The sequence below is a fragment of the Martes martes genome (genome assembly GCF_963455335.1).
Source record: "Martes martes genome assembly, chromosome: 8".
NCBI classification, from domain to species: Eukaryota; Metazoa; Chordata; class Mammalia; order Carnivora; family Mustelidae; genus Martes; species Martes martes.
The window spans coordinates 24,404,017-24,421,734 of NC_137895.1; the positions used below are offsets into that span (position 1 = coordinate 24,404,017).

The 17,718-nt window shown below is 35.3% G+C and overlaps 1 protein-coding gene across 1 annotated transcript in view; it reads right to left on the reverse strand.

Annotated features, from left to right (window-relative positions):
• CFAP54 (cilia and flagella associated protein 54) overlaps positions 1–17,718 on the reverse strand; it is a gene marked incomplete at its 3' end in the record, with an annotated part of 309,422 nt that overhangs the window by 202,188 nt on the left and 89,516 nt on the right. Inside the window, exons 19-21 of the mRNA XM_080810201.1 lie at positions 9,268–9,444; positions 5,112–5,204; positions 4,661–4,846 (exon numbers count right to left, since the gene is read on the reverse strand). Coding sequence (XP_080666327.1) covers positions 4,661–4,846; positions 5,112–5,204; positions 9,268–9,444 — 456 coding nt within the window. The remainder of the gene's footprint in view (positions 1–4,660; positions 4,847–5,111; positions 5,205–9,267; positions 9,445–17,718) is intronic.

Below are 17,718 nucleotides of genomic sequence, written 5' to 3' on the forward strand. Positions count from 1 at the left end.
CTGCAGACCTAGTGAATCAAAAACTCTGATGGTAGGACACAACAATGTGTTCAACCAGCACTCCAAGACACACACTCAAGGTTTAGAATCACTAGCCTGGAGCAATGCAGAGAGTAAGCGCACAATAATAGCTTTAAATAAATTTTAAAACCCTCTTTTCCTGGTAATTTCCCTCTACCCACAGAAGAGGACACTCAACAATTCTACTGTAACACAGTTGACTGCCCCAGGGTAAGTGCCTGACTCAAACTGGGTGTTTTATAGCCCCTTCTGCAAAGCAAGCTACCCAAAGTGTGGTTCTGCTGTTGAGGCTAAAGGCACTACATGTACCAGGAGAATTTGAGAGAAAATTTATTACTCACACAAAGGGCTCCCAGGAAGTGTTAGGCAGGCACAAGTAGGCCTGGGAAGGAATGGATTGGGCCTTGATTAGTGGCTGGAGGTGGGGAAGGGTAGGAATAGGAAAACTTCTGCCACCTGAGAGATTCAAGTTTCTTGTTAGCATCAAAGGTGAGCTCACAGACCTCTTATCAGTCTGCCTGTGTATGGAACCAAAGGAAAAAAGAGGGGTGAGGTTTAAAAACAACTCAGTGGTCAAACATCAAAAAAGACGTCAGACTCATTTTATTTGGTGGGCCACTCAGAATCTCTTTCCTGGGAATCTAGAATCCAGATTAGGAGCCAGTCAGGCTGTCTCTGTTTATATCTGAAATGGAGGTATATAAAAATGCAGGAGCTTCCATTTTTCCTTCAGAGATGGAGAAGTAAGAAAAGTCAATCTTTAGAAGGAGAAAAAGAAGCCGACGTATAAAGAGAACCAAAAGTATGAAACCTACAGTCGCCTGGAGTCCACAGCTTTCCCAGAGCCTAACTACATTCCCCCAAGCCGGGTTGGTGCCCTTAACTTGGAATCGGAGTCCTAACTGAAACCATACGTCAAAATTACCTAAATATAGGTTATTGTTGTGGTAATGAGATTGATAAAAAAGACAGTTCCAAGGAAGAAGAGATGAGATCTAGCAGAGAGCCTAGCACAAAATAAACAATAAATAATTCATCAATAAACACATGAGTAGAGAGAGTAGCAATATTCAGTTAGAGGATGAGAGTAAAGAGAAGAGTTGAGACTTCTTAAATAGCTTAAAAAATGGGATGACTATCTTTTACCTGGTAGATTTATTGCTTTTAATTTGGTCATAGACAAAAGGCCAATCTCTACTTATCAAAAAGTTTCAGTGAATTATTCATATATAAAGTGGGAAAAAAAAGAATGAATTTCATTCTCCTTGCCACCACTGCCATAACTGACAAAGCATTTATGTCCCAGTAGCAAACTCTACTGCCAATACTGATCATCAAGACCCACTGAGCACCACCAACTCAGGCAGAGAAGAGATGGCAGTGACAAAGGCTCTAAAAGAACTTGGCCCATGTTAGAAGTTGAATACATGAATTCCTTGAACCTAGACAAAGCAGTAGAAAGGTATGAGCTGGTCCAAGTGTCAGGCTTACCATCTGCTACCCAAGCAACCATGGGTTACTTAATTACATGACCTCCCTGAGACACTCTTTCTCAAATAAAATGGCAGGGGAAGGATTAAATTCATTTCAGTTTCCTCAACTATAAAGGTAATAATACCATCTCATTGAGTTATTGTAATAAACATAATAATGAATCTTTAAATATCTGACACATAGTATTTTTTAATTAAATGATATCTCCCTTTTTTTTTTTCTCAATAAGCCACTGCGTCCATTCCTTATTTCACTAAGCAGTTCAATAACCCAGCAGTATATGACATTGGGTCTTCTATCCATTTTAAAGATAGGAAAATTGAGATCAAGTAATTTGCCTAAAATCTTAAAATCCTGCTCATAGGTTTCTAATTTTCTACATTCTATATTACATTATCTAGATACTCCTGACTTAAAGGGGAAAAATAAAAACAAATGAAGCTATAAAGAGGGGGAAATTAGAAAATATATCATTCATAATGGTTCCTCAAACAACTTTCCAGATAATCTAAATTAATAGCTTTCTACATTAAGAGGAAACCTAATGACAATCCAACTGACTTTAAAATCCAACTGACTTTATTAATGGCTATAGAGTAACTTTGAGTTGAAAGTCCAACCTAAAATTCCAAGCCAAGTTAATCAAAGGGATTTAGTGAAAAGTCTCTGTTCCTTACTATAAAATACATATGATAGTATTTTTTAAAAGATTTATTTATTTATTTGAGAGAGAGAGAGAGAGAGCGCACAAGGTGAGGGGCAGAGGCAGAAGGAGAGGGACAAGCAGACTACCCGCTGAGCAAGGAGCCCAACACCAGGCTCAATCCCAAGACCCCGATCGTGACCTGAGCCAAAACCAAGAGCCGGACGCTCAACTGTCTGAGCCACCCAGGCACCCCATATGATATTTTTTAAAGAACTCAATTACCCTGAAACTAAAAACTAACCACTCTCATGAAAAATAGATTGCAATTCCAAAGGAAAGGTACATTTTCTTGCTAGAACTTAAAAGCTGAAACTTGAGCTGTAAATTAAGTTTTACTAAGTTTACTAAGTAAGAAAATTTTGCTTCAGTCACTTAACATTATGAGAATGCTCATATACTGTCACAAATGAATACAGTACTGCAAATATAGTATCAATAATGAAACACTGGCCATTACTTTATGACACTTCTCATTATTCCAGCAGAATAGCTTGGACTTCGTTTTATTAACTTTTCAATGAAAGTTCTGCCAAATGAAACCCAAAAGTCAAACCTCCCTGGAGAAAAATTAGGCCTTGATAAAATATTCGATTCCTCACTTTGAAATAACTCCATCACTGAAAATTAGGGAATATATTAGATTCCAAAGAAATAAAAACATCAGAAAACCATGAGCCGATATGACATGCTAAACCAATGCTAGACAAATCCTAGCAATTCTCCCAATTTAATTTTCTTTGAAAAATATGATAATATAAAATATCACTAAGATCTTAGCTTATTATTCTAATCAACCATTAAGAGAAAAATAATAGCACAATAGAAATGTGATAAAATTTAAAATGGCCATCATCTCTAGAGCCCACAATAGGCTTAAAATTAAGATTCTTTAGACCTAGGTCAATGAGTCACCCTTTCTAGAGTCCTATTCACTGGTGATATGTTTTAAGACAGGCAATTATTTCAGCAAAAATGTTAATTCATGAGTATATTCATAACTGAAAACACTAACAATATTTATTAAGTACCTACTGTGTGACAAGTGCACTGGTTAAACATCTGCCATGCATAATTTCATTTAATACTCATAATACCTCTGGGAGGTAGCTACTATTACTGTTTCCACTTCATAGATGAAAGTTATTTGCTCAATATCACATGGCTAGTGTGAGCAGCTGGAACTTGAACTCATGTCTGTGTATCTTTAGTAACTCAGAAATTTCACTTCTATAAATCTCTCCCCCCCACAAAAAAGTAATCACAGATGCAGACAGAGATGCATATACTCAGATGTACATCACAGCTTTGCTTTTAATAGCAAAAGACTGGAAAATAATGAAATGCCTATCAGTAAAGATTACTAAGTAAACTACAATCTATCTGTAAGAAGCAGTATCATTAAAAGAGGCAATACCTTTAGAAGATGCAGCTGTTAAAAATTACCCTGTGGAGGAATACTTAATAGAATGGAAAAATGTCAATTATATATTAAATGACATATCAAGATATAAAATAATATATATACCATGATTAGATTATATATTATACATAAATTCAAACACATGTGTATACATATGTGTATTAAAAATGCATGTGTATTTAAGTATATACACACACAGGCACATGCACACAAATGAAAAGATAGCTCTGGATCAGGGTTTCCCAATCTTGGCGTTACTGACATTTTGGCCTGGATCATTCTTTGTTATGGAAGGTTGTTGCCTACATTATAGGGTGCTTTTCAACATCCCTGACCTCTACCCATTAGATGCCAGAAGCACCCTTTCAGGTTATGACAACCAAAAATGTCTCCAGACATTGACAAATGTCCCTTTGGGGCCAAAATTGCCCTAAGTTAAGAAGCGATACTCCAGGGGCACCTGGGTGGCTCAGCGGGTTAGAGCCTCTGCCTTCGGCTCAGGTCATGATCCCAGGATCCTGGGATTAAGCCCCACATTGGGCTCTCTGCTCCATGGGAGCCTGCTTCCTCCTCTCTCTCTCTATCTCTCTGCCTGCCTCTCTGCCTACTTGTGATTTCTGTCTGTCAAATAAATAAATAAAAATCTTAAAAAAAAAAAAAAAAGAAGTGCTACTCCAGATGACAGGATAAATAGGTAACATTTATTTTCTTCTTTGTGCATTTCAGTATTTTCTAAATTTCTAAAATTAAATTTAAAATTAAAATTAAAATTAAATTTTTACAATAGCATTTTTTGCCTGGATACATTTGTAATAAAAAAAAAATACTGTTGTAAAAAATCAATCCCACTATAAAGAGAAGGAATGATAACTATTTTTATGAGACTAAACTGCATTAGTGGAAATATGTATTACAAGCTTTAGAATATCCACTGTGATTTTTTTCCCATTAGAAATTACTTAGTAACAACTTAACAGAAAAAAAACATAGAGGAAAAAATTAGCAGAAATCTCTTCTACCTGTGTCAAGAACATCCGAGCAGTAACAGCAGAAAGAGGTGGATAAATCAGAATTGGTTTAGTTGTCTCCCCAATAGCGTCACCAATAAGCTTCCCATTAGAAGAATAAGCAGCAATTGCAAAGACATATTTTTCATTGGTTTCTAAACCTTTCACTTCAAAAATGCTTTTACCATCAGCTGGTATCTGTTAACAAAAACATATTTCAAGTTTATGTATGCAAAACTGAAGGAATGTGACTTTTTAAAAATCCAATTAAATAACCCTTATGTGTAAAAAGTAAATAAAATAAAATAACACCTTTGTATTTACTGTTATGATTTAAACTGAAATTAGAAAAATTCACTGAAATAATAACATTAGAAGAAGGTTAAAAAAAACACTCAGTTGTCATTAAGGACACTTTTGGTAAGATTTCCTGACATTTAGAGTTTTTTTTAATTTGACATACCGCTTCTCCTGAGTTTGGGAGATGATTATTGTTTAGCCTAACTTTTCCATAGCTCCCTTCTGCTTTGCAGCCCAAAATGCAGTACCAGGAGACCTGCGGAGGAGAGAGATGAACCCATCATCTCTAGTCTGTTTAACAAGGCATTCACTTTCTTTTATCAAGATGTGGCACTTGCTCTGATGAGCACCGGGTGTTGCATGGAGGCACTGAATCACTACATTGTACACCTGAAACTAACACTACACTGTATATTGACTAACTAGAATTTAAATAAAAACTTAAAAAAACAGAAAATATGTGGCAAATGAAATACTTTTCCAGGGTGCCTGGGTGGCTCAGTGGGTTAAGCCTCTGCCTTCCGCTCAGGTCATGATCTCAGGGTCCTGGGATCGAGCCCCGCATCAGGCTCTCTGCTCAGCAGGGAGCCTGCTTCCTCCTCTCTGCCTGCCTCTCTGCCTACTTGTGATCTCTCTCTGTCAAATAAATATATAAAATCTTTAAAAAAATACTTTTCCAAATATAAATACAATTATTCAAGTTTTAAAACACAGAATCTAATTAATTATGTACTATATGTTGGCTAATTGAATTTAAATAAAATAAATTAAAAAAACATGGAATCTAACTTTACAAATACACTTAGATTTAATTTCACAAAAATAAAGACAAATATACAACTCATTTACCTGGGACTACAAAGACTATTCTTCATTTTTTATTACTTTAACTACCATTAACTGAGCAGTTTCTACATGCTATGTGTTGCTGGGAAATTTATATAGACTTTCTAATATTTGCAACATCCCTATGAAATGAGATTATTGCTTTACAGGAAATGGAGACACAGAAATCTTCAATAACTTGCCCTAGATCAGATAGTAGCATGATATTTGATAATTCTTAACTATAGAAACCAAAAGCAAAATGCAAATTCTACAGGAACAATCAAACTTATAACTTAATTAAATGGTTAGAAATGGTTCTTCTTCCCAAGATGTCAAAATAATGGAGAGTCCTCATTGGAATGAACTGTCTTACTGTAAGGGAAAAGGGAGCAAGTTGATACCTAGAGAATAACATTATAAAGGAGCCATACTGTCCTGAGGTTGGGGTTGAGTGGGTTGTCATCATTGTCTCATTCTCTTTTCCCCAGAGGCTCCACCTACCAACATCTCAACACCTAAATGATAAGGAAAACTGGAAAGAAGGAGAAAAGTAATTGTCTCTAAGAAGCAACTGCTTCCGGGCACCTGGGTGGTTCACTGTGTTAAAGCCTCTGCCTTCGGCTCAGGTCATGATCTCAGGGTTCTGGGATCGGGTCCCACATCGGGCTCTCTGCTCATCGGGGAGCCTGCTTCTCTCTCTCTCTCTGCCTGCCTCTCTGCCTACTTGTGATCTCTCTCTGTGTCAAATAAATGAATAGAATCTTTAAAAAAAAAAAAAAAAAAAAAAAGGTAGCGACTGCTTCTTATGGCTTAGCTTAGCTATTTCTTTCTCCAAGTCAACAGAAAAATCCTAATAGAGTCTTGTCTGCACAACTAGTTCTCAACCCTAACTGTGCAAAGTCACCTTTTAAAATACAGTTTTTACAAAACCAGCCATTTTTTAAAATTACATATACCCAAGCCTGTCTAGTCTCAATGAATTAGAATTTCTGGAACAGGTGTCCAAACCTTTGTGTCTATAAAGAAAATTGCTCAGGTAATTAAGGAGCACTTGACAAAGGTAGAACTCCAAGGACAGAGACACAGCACTGAAGGAACTCGAAAGCTGGAAGCCAAGAGGGGGAAAAAAATCAGATGAATTTCAGAAGAAATTTAAAAACTAACTTTCCTTGCAAAAAGAGTAACATTTTACATAGAGGGGGGAAAGGCAGAAAGATTGTACTATATGACTTAAATTATTATTTTCTCTAAGTTAAGCTCCCTATATAAACCAGAATTCGAAGGGTAAAATTCTCTCTAAAAGCATTTTTAGAAGCAGGATTTATGCTTCTTTTTTGTTCCACAAATGAAGACATCTTAGTTTGTTTAACTATAAGGAGCAATGTGTAATTAGAATCTATATAAGAGTAAAGACACCATGAACAAATCACTCCTAACTTTAGAAGTAAAAGTTTATTAATAACATCAGCATTTTCAACTATTAAAACAGATTTTAACAAAACAAATGCTTTAACAAGAGCTTCTGATAAAACAAAAGATGGCTGAACCCTCTAACCAGAAACTTATTTAAGCCCACAGCACCATCTAGTGCTGAGGAGTATGTAACAGAAGGTAATAATTTCCCGAAGCACACAACACCACTAATGCATAATATATATAAACTTCATATAATGTGCTAAGTGACAGGTCCTATAACTATAAGTCAGACATGGAATACTTGTATCTTCCTATTTCTAAGCATTATGAAATAAGATAAACTAATCACTAATTTGAAAAAATTTTTTTAAAGATTTATTTATTTGTCATAGAAAGAGAGAGAGAGAGGGAGAACACAAGCAGGGAGAGCGACAGGCAGAGGCAGAGAGAGAAGCTGGCTCCCGCTGAGCAAGGAGCCCGATGTGGGACTTGATCCCAGGACCCTGGGATCCTGACCTGAGCCGAAGGCGGCGGCTTAACCAACTGAGCCACCCAGGCATCCCCCTAATTTGAAATTTTTTAAAAAAGGAAGGAAGGAAGGAGGGAGGGAAGGAGGGAGGAAAGAAGAGAGGGAGGGAGGAAGGAAGGAAGGAAGGAAGGGAGGAAGGAAGAAAAAAAGAAAGAAAGAAGGAAAGAAAGGAAGGAAGGAGATCTGATAAATAAACCAAAACATTTGAATAAGAAAGAACTTGGTAAGGCATCCAGTCTTAGTTCCATACTGAATTTCCAAAATCAACAAATTAGCATTCTTAACCAGATCCAAACAAATCTATAGTTGAACTTTAAAAATGCTAGCAATTGCAATAATGCATTTATGAGAGCACAGTTTGGTATAAGATGAATGGGTATATTTCCCCAAATATAAAACATTATAAAGATGGTATTACTTCTCACTGATGTCCATATCCCATTAGTCTAAAGTTCCTCAAAGAATGGAATCAAGCTTTGTGATTATTTTTTTATCTCAATTACCTCACACAGAGCTGGACAGATAAGAGATATTCAGTAATGTTCACTGGACCAAACTTATGAAAACAAAATCTAATAATGTAATCACACTCTATACCATCACTGTTTTAAGCAAACTTTACTACACATGTTTAATATAAGATATGTGGGGAGATCAACCAATATGCCAGGAATATTATCTATTATCTCATCTAATTTTCACAGTTAACATATTTTACAAAAAAAAAAAAAAAATACCACCACCACCTCAAAAATCTATATTTAGATTTTCTAAAGTCATACTGCTAGTAAGTGGTGGAACTGGAATTTTAAAAAGCCTGTTCCCTTTCCATGATACCAAGTCGATAGAAGTTCAAGCAGAATATCCTAAAGACAAAGATAAAACTTTTTTATACTACATCAAAGAGCATGGTATTGTTCAACCATAAGAGGAAATTTAATATTTAAAATATGAATCAGGTGGAATGCTTGTGAGGACACTAAATCTCAAGTTAGAGACACATTTAGGCCAAGTTCCGAGGCACTGGGGATGGAAAAAAGAGTTCATTCTTCAATAAATACATAAAGATTAATAACTTATAATATGTTTGGAATTGTCATTTGTTTACATTAAAAGAATCCCCATTTACTTGGAAGAACTCTGGGAAGAACATCTAAATTCGCTATCTGCAAATTTCTTCATCTCCATCATTGGCTCTGAGAGTAACTTATGTGCTCTTCAAATGCCTTATTCCAGTACATCTGAGAACTTCTCTATCTTGAACACACTAGGATGTCAGCATAGGACTATGCCATGGTGACCAAACTATATAGTTGGGTATAGGAATACAGGAAAGCTATATAGACCATAAAGGAAAATAGCACAAAGAGAGAAAGGTTGTGAAGAAACTAAGTATAGTTAAGACATTACAATATTAATCCCAATGTTCAATACTTATTAATAAGACTAATAAAGTCCTAAGAGCAAGAAAAGTATCAATCATGATAATCATAGAAGTACTTATGTTGCTTTGCCTGAAATAAAGATCATAAAATGGCAAAAATACCTTAACATCTGAAATAAATGGAGCAGGTTTCAATGTCACAGAACAGTAAGTTCGGGATAGCAGGATAGGTGGAGGAGGAATTCTGCTTTTCTTTCTTTTCGAACTTTCCACATAGTTTTGATATGAATATAGGGCATTTTGTTCTGCTTCAGTCTTCTCAATTAAAGAATATGTTTCCTATAATAAAGCGTGAACACAGAAAAATACATTTCAGGATTTGAACTGCATTTATATTTGCAGAATTCTGGTAATGTTAAACAACATTATCTTGTTATATGTAACCTTCTGAGCCTCAGGGTTACACATACTTCAAGTGCCAAACGATTTTATAAAAGTAAAAAATAGCTACTAAATAAGATTAAGTAAAAAACAGCTATAAATTAAATAAGGTAATGGAGTCATATTTATACACCTAATATGTTCATCATCATTATAATATATTAATATTAGACATTTCATTTTTATATCAAACCCTCTGAATATTTACCATCATATTTCACTGTCCTTAAAAAATTCATAGCATGATCATCTACATTTATACTAAAGAACTGTACACCTACCCTTAATGCAACTTGAAATGTGACTCTCAAGTAATAAGACTTTTGGTATATGTGATTTATGAAATGAATATTATTGAAAGTTTCTTATTATCAGCAACTAGAAATAGAAACACTTATTCTGTAAACCTGAAAGAAAGGCAATCTACATTTAAAAAAGTAACATACTGAAGGACAAAACACAAAACAAAAAACATAAAAGTCAGAAGATCTGAATACTACCAAAGACAGTCTAAATATATCAGAAATAATAATGCATGTAAATGGGTTAAACTTGTCTTTTAAATCAAAAGGCAAAGACTCTTTAATTGAGCTCCACAGCAAAAATCCATATAAAGATTAAAATTAAATGGTAATAGAGAAAAAACAGCCTTTCCAACAGATGATACTAAAACAATTAGATGTCCACATGCAAAAGTAATAAAGTTGTACCTTTACCTCACACTACATACAAATATTAACTAAAAATGAATTACAGACCTAAATGTAAGAGTTAAATTTATAAAATTTTTAAAAGGAAACATACAAGTAAATTTTCATAACTTTGGGTTAGGCAATGGTTTCTTAGCTGTAACACCAGAAGGAAACAGACACACACACATATACAAGTAGATAAACTGAACTTCATCAAAATTAATATTTCAAATGATACCATCAAGAAAGTAAAAAAGACAACCAATAGAATGAGAGAAAATATCTGCAAATCATGTATCTGATAAGGGACTTGTATTCAAAATATATAAAAAACTGTTACAAGTCAATAATAAAGACAAATAACCCCATTAAAAAGGACAAAAGACTTGAAAAGAAATTTATCCAAAGAAGATATACAAATAGCCAATAAGTACAAAAAAGATGCATAGCATCATTGACCATTTAGGGATGAAAATACAAAATCAGCAAGCTAATTCAAGAAGCAGAAAACATAAATGCAGGATAATGATAAAATAAACTGAGAAAGATACCAAAAATTTCTTCCCACAACATCAGAACTAACTGATCTCATTTTTTAAAAATTTGAAATCTTAAAAACCTGATAATTCCTATGCCATTTAAAAATTTTCTAACTATGAAGAAAGAGAACTTCTCAAAAATGTTACAAATTATTGTAAGAAACTTGAAAAATGACTGCACATAAAAACATAGAACACTCTTCTTACAAATATAAATGCAAACATTCTAAATAAAATACTAATACATTAAATCTAGCAATATATTAAAGGAATAACATACTGTAATTATATTCTCTCTCTCCCAAGAATGCATGGATAATTTAATATTAGGAAGTCTACAAATACGATTTAATTTTTCTATAAATCAAATAAGGAAAAATACGATTACAGTTTCAATTGAACTTAATCTTTAACAGTCATTACTAATTTTTTTTAAAAAAGAAGTAAAAACAGAAGTCAAAAAAATCTTAAGACAAATGAAAATGGGAATACAACATACCAAACTCTATGGGGTACAGCAAAAGCAATCCTAAGAAGGAAGTTTATAGGGCAAATGCTTACATTAAGAAAAAAGATAGATCTGGGGTGCCTGGGTGGCACAGTCAGTTAAGTGTCCAATTCTTGGTTTCTGCTCAGGTTGCAAGATTGAGCCCTTCCTCAAGCTCTGTGCTCAGCCTGAAGTCTGCTTAAGATTCTCTCCCTCTACTCTGCCCCTCCCCCTGCTCTCTCTCTCTCTTTCAAATAAAAATAAATATTTTTTTTTAAAAGAAAGATCTGAAATAAACAATCTAACTTTATGCTGTAAGGGAACTTGAAAAGGAACAAAAAACTAAGCCCAAAGTTAGTAGAAGAAAGGAAATAACACAAATCAGAAGGCAAATAAATGAAATAGAGACCAGAAAGATAATAGAAAGGGTCAACTAAAATAAGAGCTGGGTTTTTGAAAAGATAAAACTGACAAATTTTTTTTTAGGTTTTTTTTTTTAATTTCTTTTCAGCATAACAGTATTCACTGTTTTTGCACCACACCCAGTGCTCCATGCAATCCATGTCCTCCCTAATACCCACCCCCTGGTTCCCCCAACCTCCCACCCCCGGCCCCTTCAAAACCCTCAGGTTGTTTTTCAGAGTCCATACTCTCTCATGGTTCACTTCCCCTTCCAATTTCCCTCAACTCCCTTCTCCTCTCCATCTCCCCTTGTCCTCCATGTTACTTGTTATACTCCACAAATAAGCGAAACCATATGATAATTGACTCTCTCTGCTTGACTTATTTCACTCAGCATAATCTCTTCCAGTCCTGTCCATGTTGCTACAAAAGTTGGGTATTCATCCTTTCTGATGGAGGCATAATACTCCATAGTGTATATGGACCACATCTTCCTTATCCATTTTTAACTAGACTAAGAGTAAAAGAGAAGACTCTCGGGTTAATAAAATCAGAAATGAAAGAGGAGACCTTACAATTGATACCACTGAAATACAAGGAATCAGAAGAGACTACTATGGACATTATACACTAACAAATTGGATAACCTAGAAGAAATTGATAAATAACTAGATACATACAATTTACCAAAACTGAATCATGGAGAAATAGCAAATATGAACAACCTAATAACAAGTAAGGAGATGAATCAGTAATCAAAAAACCTCCCAACAGGGCACCTGGGTGCCTCAGTGGGTTAAACCTCTGCCTTTGGCTCAGGTCATGATCTCAGGGTCCTGGGATCAAGTCCCAAGTCGGGTTCCCTGCTCAGCAGGGAGCCTGCTTCCCCCCTCTCTCTGCCTGCCTCTCTGCCTACTTGTGATCTCTCTCTATCTGTCAAATAAATAAATAAAATCTTAATTTTAAAAAACCTCCCAATAAAGACCAGAATCAGATGATTTCACTGGCGAATTCTAACAAAAATTTAAAAAATTCATGCCAATCACTCTCAAACTCTACTAAAAAAAAAAAAATTAGAGAGAAAGGGACACTTCCAAATTGATTTAAGGGGCCAGCATGACCCTGATACCAAAGCCAGGCAAGACACTACAAGAAAAGAAAACTCAATATCCTTTATGAATACATATGCAAAAATCATCAACAAAATTAGAGCAAACCACATGCAAAAGTACATTAAAAGAATCACACACCATGATGAAGGAGGATTATTCTGGGATGCAAGGATGGCTCAACATAAATGCGATGCAAATTAATAAATGTGATACACCACATTCCCAAAATGAAGGATAAAGATAATATGATCATTTTAATTGATTCAGAAAAAGAACAAAATTCAACATCCTTTTATGATTAAAAAAAAAAGACTCTACAAACTGGATATAGAAGGAACATACCTCAAAATCATAAAGGTCTTATATGACAAACCTAATGCTACATCATACTCAATGATAAAGGTTAAAAGCATTCCCACTAAGATCAGGAATCAGACAAGAGTGCCCACTCTTACCACTCTTATTCAACATGGTACCAGACATCTTAGCCAAAGCAATCAGAAAAAGGTATCTAAATTAAAAAGAAAGAAGAAAATTGTCTCTGTTTACAGATGACATGATCGTATATACAGAAAACTGTAAAGACTCCACCAAAATACTGTCAGAACCAATAAACAAATTCAATAAATTTGCAGGATCCAAAATCGATATATAAAAATCAGTTGTATTTCTATACACTAACAACAAACTAGCCCCCCATAATTAAGAAAATAATGTTATTTGTAATAGTATCAAAAATAAGAAAACAGGAATAAATTTAACCAAGGAGGTAACCTGTGCACTGAAAACTATAAAACATTTATGAAAAAAAAATTTGAAGAAGACAAAATACATGGAAAAATAACCCATATTCATGGATAGAAAGAATTAATATTGTTGAAATATCCTTACAACCCAAAACGGACCTATAAATTCAATGCAAGCTCTATCAAAATTTTGATAGCATTTTTCACATAAATAGAAAAAGCAATCCTAAAATTTGTATAGAATGATAAAAGATCCAAATATCTGAAACAGACTTGAACAAGAAGAGTAACACTGGAGACATCACTTCATAATCTCAAACAACGCTATAGTAATCAAATAGTATGGGAAAAGGAAGGAAGGAAGGAAGGAAGAAAATGAAAAGAAAGAAGACTGAAGTGGGGAGGAAAAGAGGGAGGGAGGAAAGAAGGAAAGAAAGGGGAAGAAAAGAAGGAAAGAAAGACCAATGGAATAGAACAGAGAGCCCAGAAATATGGTCAACTAATTTTTGACGAAGTCACCAAGAATATACAATGAGGACACGATAGTCTCTTCAATAAATGGTGTTGGGAAAAGTTGATATCCATATTCAAAAGAATGAAATCAGACCCTTATCTTACTGTACATAAAAATTAACTCAAAATGCATTAGAGACTTAAACATAAGACCTGAAACCATAAAACTCAGAGGAAAAAAAGCATAAAGGAAAACTCCTTAACATTGGTTTGCGTGATGATTTTTTGGATCTTACAGCAGAAGTACAGGCAACAAAAACAAAAACAAATAAGCTAAAAACTTCTGCACAGCATAGGAAGCAACCAACAAAATGAAAAGGCAACCTATGGAATTGGAGAAAATATCTGTAAAACATACTTTCAATAAGAGCTTGATATCCGAAATATATAAGTAAATCTTAATTCAATAGCAAGCTATCAATAAAATGATTTAAATACGGGCAAAAAACCTAAATACAAGTTTTTCTTAAAAAAAAAAAACATTCAAATGGCCAACAGGTACATGAAAAGATGGTCAATATCACTAATCGTCAAGGAAATGCAAATCAAAACCACCATGAGATATCACATGACACCTGTCAGGATGCTATTATCAAAAAAAAAAATGATAACAAATGTTGGTGAGGATGTAGAGAAAAGAGAATACTTGTACAATGTTAGTAAGGATGCGAACTGGTATAACAATATGATAAACAGTACAGAGGTTCCTCAAAAAATTAAAAATAGAACTACCATATGATCCAGCAATCCCACTTCTGGGTATTTAACCAAAAAAAATTAAATCATTATCTCAAAGAGATATCTGCTCTCCTATGTTCATTGCAGCATTATTCACAATAGCCAAGATACGAAAAAAATCTGACTACTGATAGAGGAATAAATAATGTGTCACATATATACAATGGAATGTTATTTAGCCTTAGAAAAGAAGGAAACCCTGCCATCTAAGGAAACCCTTAGAAAAGAAGGAAACAACATGTATGAACTTGAAGACATTATGCTAGGTGAAATGAGCCAGATAGAGAAAGAGAAATACTGTGTGGTATCATGTAAATGTGTAATCTGAAAAAAATAAAAGTAAATTCATAGAAAGAGAAAGTAGAATGATGATTGCCAAGGGCAAGCAGTTGGGAAGGGGAATTGGGAGATCTGCACAAACTTCCAGTTATAAAGTTCTAAAGATCTATTGTACAGTATGGTGACTACACTTAATAATAGCATACTTGAAATTTCCTAAGAAACAGATCTTAAGTGTTCTCACTTAAAAAAAAAAAAAAAAAGCAGCTTGGAGGAGCAAGATGGCAGAGGAGTAGGAACCTGAAATATCATTAGGTCCCAGGAGTTCAGCTAGACAGTCATTCTGGACACCTACAAACTCAACAGAAGAAAAGAAGAGCAGTAATTCTAGGAACAGAAAATCAACCACTTTCCAGAAGGTAGAACATGTGGAGAAGTAAATCCAAAGCAATGGTAAAATAGACAGCAGGGGCGGGGGGGGGGGGGTGTGCAGATGAGGGGGGAATGACTGGCTCCCTGCAAATGAGAGAGAAATGGAGCACAAAATCGGAACTTTTAGAAATCTGCTCCACTGAGGGATGTCACTCCAGAGGCTAAGCAGGGGTGGAGCCCTCGTGGGGACCATGTGGTCTCAGTATCCGCAGGGTCACAAAAAGATCAGGAGTGCCTGAGTGTGACAGAGCTCCCAGGTATCGGAGCAGAGAAGCTGAGACAGAGACAGAGCTGAGCAGTAGGCTGTCAGCTAGGGATTACCTTATACTGTGATCCAAGGCATAGTCAGACCACTGCTCTTTGAGCAGAGACCCCACAAGTGGCAGATCCGAAGAGACCCCCTCCCTCTTCCAGGAGGAGTGGCACGGGAGTCCACAGCAGGAATCAGCTGGGTTTGGAGACTCCAAAAGGGGCCGTAGGCCAGAGATAGAAATGCTTGGTCACAGGCTTGGTGAGCTCAGAGTGTGGTGGGAGATCAGAGAGAGAAGAGGGATTGACTGCGTTTCCCTGAGGGCACACTGAGGAGTAGGGCCCTGAGCTCTCAGCTCCTATGGGGCCGGAGATGGGAAGGCCACCATTTTCATTCCTGTCCTCCAAAGCTGTACAGAAATTCAGGGAACAAAAGCTCCCAAGAGCGAACCCAAGCAGATAACTTAGCCTGGACCCTGACAAGGGTGGTGCAATTCTGCCTTGGGCAAAGACATTTGAGAATCACTGCAACAAGCCCCTACCCCAGAAGATCAGTGAGAACATCCAGCCAAGACCAAGTTTATCGATCAGTGAAACTACGGACCTCCAGAGCTAGGGGAAAGCAACACATAGAATTCATGGCTTTTTTCTCATGATCCTTTAGTCTTTCAAAGTTAAATTTTTAAAATTTAATTTTTTTCTTATTCTATTTTTTAATTGTTCCTCTTTCTCATTTTAACGTTTTTTAATTATTTTATCTTATCAATACCTGTTTTTAAATCTTTTTAAATTTTCATTGTTCTATTTTATCTCTTCATTGTATTTAACCTTATTTTTTGTATACATACAAAATTTTGGGATACAATTTCTTCTAATAGATTATAAAGTATACCCTAAATCTAATGCATGGCTTTGTTCTACTCTCCAGCCTGATCACATTCTTTCCTCTTTTTCTTTTTTCAACCACCTTCTTATCGATCTCTGCTTTAGAATCTTTTTAAATTTTCATCTTTACAGTCATATCCCATCCCTTCAACGTGTTTACCCTTATTTTTGTATATATATAAGTTTTTCTTTCTTTAAAATTTTAGGAGGTGGTTTCTTCTAACAGACCAAAATGCACCGAAAATCAAGTGTGTGGTTCTCTTCTATTTGCCAGTCTAATATATATTTTTTCTTTTTTCTTTTTTGCTTTTTTCTTCCCTTTATTCTCCCCCCACCCTCCAGTTTCGGGTCTCTTCTGATTTGGTTAGTGTATATTTTTCTGGGGTCGTGGCTACCCTTTTAGTATTTTGTTCTCTCATTCATTTATCCATATCTGGATAGAATGACAAGGCAGAAAAACTCACCACAAAAAAAGAACAAGAGGCAGTACCAACATCTAGAGTCCTAATCAATATGACATCAGTAAATCAAGGTACTAGCTGGGCTAGAAAAAAGCATGAATGATATAGAGAAACCCTTTCTGGAGAAATAAAATCCCTTTCTGGAGAAATAAAAGAACTAAAAATAACCAAGTTGAATTTAAAAGCTATTAATGAGGTCCAATAAAAAATGGAGGCTCTTACTGCTAGGATAAGAGAGAATTAGTGATACAGAAGACCAAATGATGAAGAATAAAGAAGCTGAGCAAAAGAGAGACAAACAACTACTAGACCATGAGGGGAGAATTTGAGAGATAAGTGCTACGATAAGATGAAACAATATTAGAATAATTGGGATCCCAGAAGAAGAAGAAAGAGAGAGAGGGGCAGAGAGTATATTGGAGCAAATTATAGTAGAAAATTTCCCTAATATGGTAAAGGGAACAAGCATCAAATCCAGGAGGCAAAGAGAATCCCACTCAAAGTCAATAAAAATAGGTCCACACCCCATGATCTAATAGTAAAACTTACAAGTCTTAGTGACAAAGAGAAAACCCTGAAAGCAGCTCAGGACAAGAGAACTGTGACATACAAAGGTAGAAGTATTAGACTGGCAGCA